This window comes from Anomaloglossus baeobatrachus, chromosome 7 (genome assembly GCF_048569485.1).
Source record: "Anomaloglossus baeobatrachus isolate aAnoBae1 chromosome 7, aAnoBae1.hap1, whole genome shotgun sequence".
Taxonomy (NCBI): domain Eukaryota; kingdom Metazoa; phylum Chordata; class Amphibia; order Anura; family Aromobatidae; genus Anomaloglossus; species Anomaloglossus baeobatrachus.
In genome coordinates, this window is record NC_134359.1 from 1,819,795 (window position 1) to 1,831,329 (window position 11,535).

The following is an 11,535-nucleotide window of genomic DNA, read 5'->3' on the forward strand; positions in this document are numbered from 1 at the left end:
ATTTTTATATTGATATGCTGGTTTCAACATTAATTATTTAATATTTATTCAGTACACACTGATTCACGTTAGCCCCATGATCTCTTATCTATTGGTGTTTATTTTTCTTATAAATTTAGCAAGCTCATAACTAATGCATTGAATATATTTATATTTATATATTTTTATGTTCTGTACTATGGTATTTTATGATTAAATCATTGTTGTGATTGTATATATTTTTCTAAAACAAAGCCGGAAATGTCTTCTTCTTCTTTATATCACATATATATACAGGTGTAGCGCTATCGCGTTCAACCCGCACCTTTATTTGTCACTTCCGTTTTGTGGGGCGCATCTGCGTTCCACAATTACGTTCTGGGTGTGAATGTCCCCCCTCTCGTCATTTCCGGTTTTACGGAACCTGAGTGACGGCAGTGGGGGCTACATCTTTAGTTGCACTGGTGTATTTGACGGTCACTTCCGTTCTGTGGAACGCAGATGCGTTCCACAGTTGCGTTCTCTGGGCAGGAGTTCCCCCTTTGCGTCATTTCCGGTTTTTCGGAACCCTTATGACGGAAGTGGGGATCTTATTTTCGGTCACTACACACATGCGCAGTGTGTTTCCTTGGAATGCGCATCTTATTTATTTGTCACTTCCTCTAAAACGGAACCCTTTTTACACATGGGAATACTTTTTCCTTACACTTTCATTTCCACTTCCGGTTCTTGAACCTTCTGAATACCGCAGTTCAGCTCATCTGCATAAAGTTCATCTGCAGTGAGTTCATTAATTATGCTAATGTGGCTTGCATCTTTTAAAATCACCAATGATAAGACTCTAAAACCTACTCTATGCATGTTGATTGGTTTATCTTTTAATCCTATTAACTTTCCGTTTCAATTGATTGTTACCTTGGCATTATAAATACCCCATACTGATCACTATACTCTATGCGCCCTTGGAGAATGCCACGGCGAAACGCGTCAGGGTGTGAATGGTGAGGCTATAATCTAACTTGGCACTATGTATGATATTCCTTTAGCAGGCATGTCTTTTGATGTTATTGTCTTCTGATTGTTAGGGCTTTTATTGTAAGCCCCCTTCTATACTATCTTATTACCTTTAACATTTCTGCTTATTTAATACCATCTAATCACAGTTGCTAAAATACATCTTACAACCTGTATCCTTCTTTGTAAAAAACATGTTATGGGAATATGGAATGTTCTGTCATGAATTAACATTATTGGAATTATTATTATAACTGACAGACTCCTGCTGTAATTAACTATTGGTGTCTTTGGTTGACACATCTTTCTATAATCCTTTTTGCTGTACTACCTTTTTAAAAAATTTTTAACAACAATAAAATTTATATATTTCTACATACTTTTTTGTGTTTCTTTCTGGGTAGTAGTTTAGGTTTAAATTTCTGCCACTGTGTTGCTACCTGGTTATACTGGCATGTGTACTGGCTTGTTTTGGTTGGTGGCCAAATTGTAGGTTAATAGTGTATACCTTTTATAGGTTTTTTCCATCTATCAAAATGGATTTCAGAGCCAGAGAAAAAGATTGGCTTCTTAAAGCTGATTCCCTTTTCAGCTTGGATGTACAGCAGAAAGAGGATACAGGTACTACTGATAAGAAAAATATTATTAAACAAATGAGTGATCTCATACATCGTCGTATGAAACTTTGGTGGAATAAAAAAACATTAGAACAGTATTTGGCAAGAAGTCTCATTCCGAGAGGACTTCGTGTGCAGATTTATCCATCTTTTGGTAAAGAAGAATTGGAATTTTCTAAACGATGGGAAGATATCTGTGGTCTGTGCTCTAGGAGTTTCATGCAAGCCATTATTGATTATGACAAAGTACAGTTGGACTCTCTGGATGTTGAGTTGGAAGGAATTCAGCGCCAGGTCAGTAACACCTGGACTAAGGAGGATATCACCTGTCTCAATAGTGATATTGATGAAAAATCTAAAATATGGGAAAAACAGATCAGTGAAGTTAAGAACAAAAAGCTTCAGAGGGACCTTCTGGATGATCAGACCGGACGGGTCTATAAATGGAAATTCAGTAGGATGGAGAGACATTCTAGAAATCCTTCCATCTCATCAGCAGCTTCATCCACTAGTGACCTTTCCACCTTAGATGGGCAGTTTGGAAGAAATGAACAACGGAGTCACTTCAAAAAGAATGAACCCTGGAAAAAGAAGAATAATAAAAGGAAGCTAATTCCGGATGAGGAACAAGAGAGATCTACCTCATTGAAGGTAATTAACCTTTCTAATGTTCCCCTATCTAACGCACATATTAGTGTTCTGAGTAAGGGATTATCATTCTGTCCCGCTTCAAAATTTGATTGTTTTTCAGTTGTCACGGACTTGAATCTTTTTGCGAGAAAATTATTATTTAAAAAGTTTTTTCATGATGAGGAACTACGTTCCATTTTCCCAACATCTCGAGAGAGGGAAGCCATCCAAATCCTTGAAGAATTATTAAGGGAGCAAGATGATCAGAATGGAGGTAAGGTGCCTGTTTCGCTTATCACCAAATCTAAGAAGTTTCCCTCACTTACTGCATGCCCTACGGTAGAACTTTTTGTACGCCTTGTGACTAAAGATTTGAAAACTGTTTTACCAACTATTTTACATGACAACTGCACTAAGGCTGAAAGAGAAGCATTGCAGGATTTATCTAAGATGGATGACTTGGTGATTAAGCCGTCTGACAAAGGGGGTAACGTGGTCCTTTGGCCACGTGCCCTCTATGAAAAGGAAGCTATGCGCCAACTACGTGACCCCCAATGTTACAGACGTCTATCATACAACCCCTTGACTGAATTCCAGTCAAGTTTGAAGAAAATCCTTGATAGAGGGGTTGAAGATGGCATATTGTCTACTAAGGAAGCAGAATCCCTGTATATTGATGATCCTACTATCTCAACTATATATTTCTTGCCCAAAATACACAAGAACTCATTGGCACCCCCAGGGCGACCAATTGTTTCGGGCAATGGAAATATTTGTGAAGTCATCTGTAAATTTGTGGATCATTATTTACAACCATTAGTTGAGACTTTACCCTCTTTTCTCAGGGATACAAAGGATATTCTGAGGAGGATGGAAGATGTGCATCTGGATAAGGACATGTTACTCATTACGGCCGATGTAGAACAACTATATACTTCAATTCGCCATAAAGATGGTCTACTGGCGGTGAGATTTTTTCTTGACTCCTCTAACCTTGACAGGCGTTTGGCAGATTTGATTATGGAACTCCTTGAGTTTTGTTTACATCATAACTTCTTTTTCTTCAAGGATGTACTCTACCTACAGCTCCAGGGAACAGCAATGGGGGCAGCTTGTGCCCCCTCATACGCCAACTTATTCCTGGGGCTGTGGGAGAGAAGCATCTTCAGCACGGATCCATTGCCTTTGTCTGAGAAAGTTCACATGTGGTCAAGGTATATAGACGATGTCATTTTTGTTTGGCAGGGCAGCCGGGAGGAACTTGAGTCCTTCATGCTGGCTGCCAATCAGAATGACATCAATCTTAAACTCACTTACCGTATAGGGACCAATGTCATTGATTTTCTGGATGTCAAGTTTCACATTGACTTGGATGGGACTATACATTCTGATTTATTCAGAAAAGAAACTGCAGTAAATTCTATTTTACATGCTCATTCGTCCCATCCAAGACATGTGATTAAAAACATCCCAAAGGGACAATTTCTGAGATTAAGGCGAATTTGTTCCAATGATGCATTTTTTGAAAATCAGGCTTTGGAGCAGAAAAGAAGATTCTTATCCCGAGGCTACCATCCAAGAGATGTAAATCGAGGCTATTATGCTGCCAAGAATACTGAACGACAGACACTCCTGAAAAATCCAGGAAGAGAAAAACCTCATGATGATATCATTCGGTTCATCACTACCTTTAATTCCCACTCCGAAGAGGTACGTAGTATTCTTAAAAAATATTGGGATATCCTTTTGACTGATAATGTTCTTAGTCAATATTTGCCATCTAATCCCAATGTGACTTTTCGGAGGTCAGGTAGTTTAAGAGATATGTTGGTACACAGTCACCACAGGGGACAGCAGGGAAAAACCTTTTTAGATTCCTCCCGGATTCCCTGGGGCTGCAAACCCTGTGGTGACTGTGTGGCATGTCCCAATATTGAGAGAACTAAAAATTTCTCTGATTCCGAAAATAAAAAAGAATATAAGATCACGCATGCCCTTACATGCAGCACTAAGGGAGTGATTTATATGGCATCTTGTCCGTGTGACCTGAAATATGTGGGTCTCACCACTCGACAATTTAGAAGGAGAGCTCGTGAACATGTTTTATCTATCATAGCAGCTCAAGATGAAGATGACGTGTCCAAACTTACTTCCATCTCCCGACATTTCAAACAATTCCATCACTGTGATTCCACATTACTGAAGATTCGTGCGATTGACAGAGTTTTGGTGAGTCAGAGAGGGGGAAAGTGGAAGAAATCTCTTGCACAGAAAGAATCTCGTTGGATATTTACGCTAAATACTTTAGTGCCAAATGGGTTGAATGAAAACATCAGTTTTTCGCCTTTTCTATAAATGATGTTGTGATCTTCACTCCTTTTGTTTATTGTTAATAGAACCTCTAGTGTTTTTATTTAATTTTTATGCCCACTAATTTTATCCTTTCTTCTCATTGTTTTTAGTTTTCGGTATCTTTTGGGGGGGTTTATGAATCTACATGCAAATATGGATCTTGGAACAACTAACATGGGACTACTCCACTTTTTTATTATAATAATGATCTGTTAATTAATAAAGACAGTTGTTTTTTATCACTTGCACTTCGCACTGCGCACTTTTTTCACTTAGTCACTTTTATATATTTTGTATTCATATTATTTTTTATTATATATTTTTATATTGATATGCTGGTTTCAACATTAATTATTTAATATTTATTCAGTACACACTGATTCACGTTAGCCCCATGATCTCTTATCTATTGGTGTTTATTTTTCTTATAAATTTAGCAAGCTCATAACTAATGCATTGAATATATTTATATTTATATATTTTTATGTTCTGTACTATGGTATTTTATGATTAAATCATTGTTGTGATTGTATATATTTTTCTAAAACAAAGCCGGAAATGTCTTCTTCTTCTTTATATCACATATATATACAGGTGTAGCGCTATCGCGTTCAACCCGCACCTTTATTTGTCACTTCCGTTTTGTGGGGCGCATCTGCGTTCCACAATTACGTTCTGGGTGTGAATGTCCCCCCTCTCGTCATTTCCGGTTTTACGGAACCTGAGTGACGGCAGTGGGGGCTACATCTTTAGTTGCACTGGTGTATTTGACGGTCACTTCCGTTCTGTGGAACGCAGATGCGTTCCACAGTTGCGTTCTCTGGGCAGGAGTTCCCCCTTTGCGTCATTTCCGGTTTTTCGGAACCCTTATGACGGAAGTGGGGATCTTATTTTCGGTCACTACACACATGCGCAGTGTGTTTCCTTGGAATGCGCATCTTATTTATTTGTCACTTCCTCTAAAACGGAACCCTTTTTACACATGGGAATACTTTTTCCTTACACTTTCATTTCCACTTCCGGTTCTTGAACCTTCTGAATACCGCAGTTCAGCTCATCTGCATAAAGTTCATCTGCAGTGAGTTCATTAATTATGCTAATGTGGCTTGCATCTTTTAAAATCACCAATGATAAGACTCTAAAACCTACTCTATGCATGTTGATTGGTTTATCTTTTAATCCTATTAACTTTCCGTTTCAATTGATTGTTACCTTGGCATTATAAATACCCCATACTGATCACTATACTCTATGCGCCCTTGGAGAATGCCACGGCGAAACGCGTCAGGGTGTGAATGGTGAGGCTATAATCTAACTTGGCACTGTGTATGATATTCCTTTAGCAGGCATGTCTTTTGATGTTATTGTCTTCTGATTGTTAGGGCTTTTATTGTAAGCCCCCTTCTATACTATCTTATTACCTTTAACATTTCTGCTTATTTAATACCATCTAATCACAGTTGCTAAAATACATCTTACAACCTGTATCCTTCTTTGTAAAAAACATGTTATGGGAATATGGAATGTTCTGTCATGAATTAACATTATTGGAATTATTATTATAACTGACAGACTCCTGCTGTAATTAACTATTGGTGTCTTTGGTTGACACATCTTTCTATAATCCTTTTTGCTGTACTACCTTTTTAAAAAAATTTTAACAACAATAAAATTTATATATTTCTACATACTTTTTTGTGTTTCTTTCTGGGTAGTAGTTTAGGTTTAAATTTCTGCCACTGTGTTGCTACCTGGTTATACTGGCATGTGTACTGGCTTGTTTTGGTTGGTGGCCAAATTGTAGGTTAATAGTGTATACCTTTTATAGGTTTTTTCCATCTATCAAAATGGATTTCAGAGCCAGAGAAAAAGATTGGCTTCTTAAAGCTGATTCCCTTTTCAGCTTGGATGTACAGCAGAAAGAGGATACAGGTACTACTGATAAGAAAAATATTATTAAACAAATGAGTGATCTCATACATCGTCGTATGAAACTTTGGTGGAATAAAAAAAACATTAGAACAGTATTTGGCAAGAAGTCTCATTCCGAGAGGACTTCGTGTGCAGATTTATCCATCTTTTGGTAAAGAAGAATTGGAATTTTCTAAACGATGGGAAGATATCTGTGGTCTGTGCTCTAGGAGTTTCATGCAAGCCATTATTGATTATGACAAAGTACAGTTGGACTCTCTGGATGTTGAGTTGGAAGGAATTCAGCGCCAGGTCAGTAACACCTGGACTAAGGAGGATATCACCTGTCTCAATAGTGATATTGATGAAAAATCTAAAATATGGGAAAAACAGATCAGTGAAGTTAAGAACAAAAAGCTTCAGAGGGACCTTCTGGATGATCAGACCGGACGGGTCTATAAATGGAAATTCAGTAGGATGGAGAGACATTCTAGAAATCCTTCCATCTCATCAGCAGCTTCATCCACTAGTGACCTTTCCACCTTAGATGGGCAGTTTGGAAGAAATGAACAACGGAGTCACTTCAAAAAGAATGAACCCTGGAAAAAGAAGAATAATAAAAGGAAGCTAATTCCGGATGAGGAACAAGAGAGATCTACCTCATTGAAGGTAATTAACCTTTCTAATGTTCCCCTATCTAACGCACATATTAGTGTTCTGAGTAAGGGATTATCATTCTGTCCCGCTTCAAAATTTGATTGTTTTTCAGTTGTCACGGACTTGAATCTTTTTGCGAGAAAATTATTATTTAAAAAGTTTTTTCATGATGAGGAACTACGTTCCATTTTCCCAACATCTCGAGAGAGGGAAGCCATCCAAATCCTTGAAGAATTATTAAGGGAGCAAGATGATCAGAATGGAGGTAAGGTGCCTGTTTCGCTTATCACCAAATCTAAGAAGTTTCCCTCACTTACTGCATGCCCTACGGTAGAACTTTTTGTACGCCTTGTGACTAAAGATTTGAAAACTGTTTTACCAACTATTTTACATGACAACTGCACTAAGGCTGAAAGAGAAGCATTGCAGGATTTATCTAAGATGGATGACTTGGTGATTAAGCCGTCTGACAAAGGGGGTAACGTGGTCCTTTGGCCACGTGCCCTCTATGAAAAGGAAGCTATGCGCCAACTACGTGACCCCCAATGTTACAGACGTCTATCATACAACCCCTTGACTGAATTCCAGTCAAGTTTGAAGAAAATCCTTGATAGAGGGGTTGAAGATGGCATATTGTCTACTAAGGAAGCAGAATCCCTGTATATTGATGATCCTACTATCTCAACTATATATTTCTTGCCCAAAATACACAAGAACTCATTGGCACCCCCAGGGCGACCAATTGTTTCGGGCAATGGAAATATTTGTGAAGTCATCTGTAAATTTGTGGATCATTATTTACAACCATTAGTTGAGACTTTACCCTCTTTTCTCAGGGATACAAAGGATATTCTGAGGAGGATGGAAGATGTGCATCTGGATAAGGACATGTTACTCATTACGGCCGATGTAGAACAACTATATACTTCAATTCGCCATAAAGATGGTCTACTGGCGGTGAGATTTTTTCTTGACTCCTCTAACCTTGACAGGCGTTTGGCAGATTTGATTATGGAACTCCTTGAGTTTTGTTTACATCATAACTTCTTTTTCTTCAAGGATGTACTCTACCTACAGCTCCAGGGAACAGCAATGGGGGCAGCTTGTGCCCCCTCATACGCCAACTTATTCCTGGGGCTGTGGGAGAGAAGCATCTTCAGCACGGATCCATTGCCTTTGTCTGAGAAAGTTCACATGTGGTCAAGGTATATAGACGATGTCATTTTTGTTTGGCAGGGCAGCCGGGAGGAACTTGAGTCCTTCATGCTGGCTGCCAATCAGAATGACATCAATCTTAAACTCACTTACCGTATAGGGACCAATGTCATTGATTTTCTGGATGTCAAGTTTCACATTGACTTGGATGGGACTATACATTCTGATTTATTCAGAAAAGAAACTGCAGTAAATTCTATTTTACATGCTCATTCGTCCCATCCAAGACATGTGATTAAAAACATCCCAAAGGGACAATTTCTGAGATTAAGGCGAATTTGTTCCAATGATGCATTTTTTGAAAATCAGGCTTTGGAGCAGAAAAGAAGATTCTTATCCCGAGGCTACCATCCAAGAGATGTAAATCGAGGCTATTATGCTGCCAAGAATACTGAACGACAGACACTCCTGAAAAATCCAGGAAGAGAAAAACCTCATGATGATATCATTCGGTTCATCACTACCTTTAATTCCCACTCCGAAGAGGTACGTAGTATTCTTAAAAAATATTGGGATATCCTTTTGACTGATAATGTTCTTAGTCAATATTTGCCATCTAATCCCAATGTGACTTTTCGGAGGTCAGGTAGTTTAAGAGATGTGTTGGTACACAGTCACCACAGGGGACAGCAGGGAAAAACCTTTTTAGATTCCTCCCGGATTCCCTGGGGCTGCAAACCCTGTGGTGACTGTGTGGCATGTCCCAATATTGAGAGAACTAAAAATTTCTCTGATTCCGAAAATAAAAAAGAATATAAGATCACGCATGCCCTTACATGCAGCACTAAGGGAGTGATTTATATGGCATCTTGTCCGTGTGACCTGAAATATGTGGGTCTCACCACTCGACAATTTAGAAGGAGAGCTCGTGAACATGTTTTATCTATCATAGCAGCTCAAGATGAAGATGACGTGTCCAAACTTACTTCCATCTCCCGACATTTCAAACAATTCCATCACTGTGATTCCACATTACTGAAGATTCGTGCGATTGACAGAGTTTTGGTGAGTCAGAGAGGGGGAAAGTGGAAGAAATCTCTTGCACAGAAAGAATCTCGTTGGATATTTACGCTAAATACTTTAGTGCCAAATGGGTTGAATGAAAACATCAGTTTTTCGCCTTTTCTATAAATGATGTTGTGATCTTCACTCCTTTTGTTTATTGTTAATAGAACCTCTAGTGTTTTTATTTAATTTTTATGCCCACTAATTTTATCCTTTCTTCTCATTGTTTTTAGTTTTCGGTATCTTTTGGGGGGGTTTATGAATCTACATGCAAATATGGATCTTGGAACAACTAACATGGGACTACTCCACTTTTTTATTATAATAATGATCTGTTAATTAATAAAGACAGTTGTTTTTTATCACTTGCACTTCGCACTGCGCACTTTTTTCACTTAGTCACTTTTATATATTTTGTATTCATATTATTTTTTATTATATATTTTTATATTGATATGCTGGTTTCAACATTAATTATTTAATATTTATTCAGTACACACTGATTCACGTTAGCCCCATGATCTCTTATCTATTGGTGTTTATTTTTCTTATAAATTTAGCAAGCTCATAACTAATGCATTGAATATATTTATATTTATATATTTTTATGTTCTGTACTATGGTATTTTATGATTAAATCATTGTTGTGATTGTATATATTTTTCTAAAACAAAGCCGGAAATGTCTTCTTCTTCTTTATATCACATATATATACAGGTGTAGCGCTATCGCGTTCAACCCGCACCTTTATTTGTCACTTCCGTTTTGTGGGGCGCATCTGCGTTCCACAATTACGTTCTGGGTGTGAATGTCCCCCCTCTCGTCATTTCCGGTTTTACGGAACCTGAGTGACGGCAGTGGGGGCTACATCTTTAGTTGCACTGGTGTATTTGACGGTCACTTCCGTTCTGTGGAACGCAGATGCGTTCCACAGTTGCGTTCTCTGGGCAGGAGTTCCCCCTTTGCGTCATTTCCGGTTTTTCGGAACCCTTATGACGGAAGTGGGGATCTTATTTTCGGTCACTACACACATGCGCAGTGTGTTTCCTTGGAATGCGCATCTTATTTATTTGTCACTTCCTCTAAAACGGAACCCTTTTTACACATGGGAATACTTTTTCCTTACACTTTCATTTCCACTTCCGGTTCTTGAACCTTCTGAATACCGCAGTTCAGCTCATCTGCATAAAGTTCATCTGCAGTGAGTTCATTAATTATGCTAATGTGGCTTGCATCTTTTAAAATCACCAATGATAAGACTCTAAAACCTACTCTATGCATGTTGATTGGTTTATCTTTTAATCCTATTAACTTTCCGTTTCAATTGATTGTTACCTTGGCATTATAAATACCCCATACTGATCACTATACTCTATGCGCCCTTGGAGAAAGCCACGGCGAAACGCGTCAGGGTGTGAATGGTGAGGCTATAATCTAACTTGGCACTGTGTATGATATTCCTTTAGCAGGCATGTCTTTTGATGTTATTGTCTTCTGATTGTTAGGGCTTTTATTGTAAGCCCCCTTCTATACTATCTTATTACCTTTAACATTTCTGCTTATTTAATACCATCTAATCACAGTTGCTAAAATACATCTTACAACCTGTATCCTTCTTTGTAAAAAACATGTTATGGGAATATGGAATGTTCTGTCATGAATTAACATTATTGGAATTATTATTATAACTGACAGACTCCTGCTGTAATTAACTATTGGTGTCTTTGGTTGACACATCTTTCTATAATCCTTTTTGCTGTACTACCTTTTTAAAATTTTTTTAACAACAATAAAATTTATATATTTCTACATACTTTTTTGTGTTTCTTTCTGGGTAGTAGTTTAGGTTTAAAATTCCTGGTTTGACCCTGCCTGACTACTACTCTCATCGGACTGCAGCCTTCCACAGGTGGTGATCTCCATTGCCCTGTGTAATTCCAAATCCCTGTATAGGGGTTAAAGGGTTTCAGGGTTCTGGGGGTCCTGCTTGGTGAGTGGCTTCCCTCTAGCCTGTCCATTACAGCCCGGGAGTCTGTGGTTCCAGGCAGAAATTACATTATCTCTGGCCCATTAAGCAAAAAAAAAAAAATGGATTTCCTCCAAACAGTGATAAACCAGGTGTGACGGGGTATGCGACAGAGCAGTAAGGGACACC

General features: G+C 38.3%; 1 protein-coding gene across 4 annotated transcripts; it reads left to right on the forward strand.

The window, feature by feature from the left end:
* Positions 1-1,314: 1,314 nt before the first annotated feature.
* LOC142244892 (uncharacterized) lies at positions 1,315-11,141 on the forward strand. Of its 4 annotated transcripts, XM_075316965.1 has the most exons (9): positions 1,315-3,206; positions 3,774-3,950; positions 4,357-4,469; positions 4,703-7,172; positions 7,273-7,425; positions 7,997-8,117; positions 8,685-8,861; positions 9,268-9,380; positions 9,614-11,141. In XM_075316965.1, exons 1-3 carry the CDS (start codon positions 1,530-1,532, stop codon positions 4,441-4,443), a joined length of 1,941 nt encoding a protein of 646 aa, XP_075173080.1. In that variant the 5' UTR covers positions 1,315-1,529; the 3' UTR covers positions 4,444-4,469; positions 4,703-7,172; positions 7,273-7,425; positions 7,997-8,117; positions 8,685-8,861; positions 9,268-9,380; positions 9,614-11,141. The 4 variants fall into 4 exon arrangements, with proteins under 4 accessions (XP_075173080.1, XP_075173078.1, XP_075173081.1 ...); XM_075316963.1 differs by having other exon boundaries at positions 4,703-7,425; XM_075316966.1 differs by having other exon boundaries at positions 4,703-7,425; positions 9,271-9,380.
* Positions 11,142-11,535: the final 394 nt, after the last annotated feature.

What these genes read in the sequence shown, in the direction of transcription:
- LOC142244892 (XM_075316963.1), top strand. Translation starts at nt 1,530, where the DNA reads ATGGATTTCAGAGCCAGAGAAAAAGATTGGCTTCTTAAAGCTGATTCC. An exon ending in ATAAAGATGGTCTACTGGCG is followed by an intron (nt 3,207 to 3,773) that starts GTGAGATTTTTT and finishes TTTGAAAATCAG; the next exon opens with GCTTTGGAGCAGAAAAGAAG. An exon ending in TTAATTCCCACTCCGAAGAG is followed by an intron (nt 3,951 to 4,356) that starts GTACGTAGTATT and finishes TATCTATCATAG; the next exon opens with CAGCTCAAGATGAAGATGAC.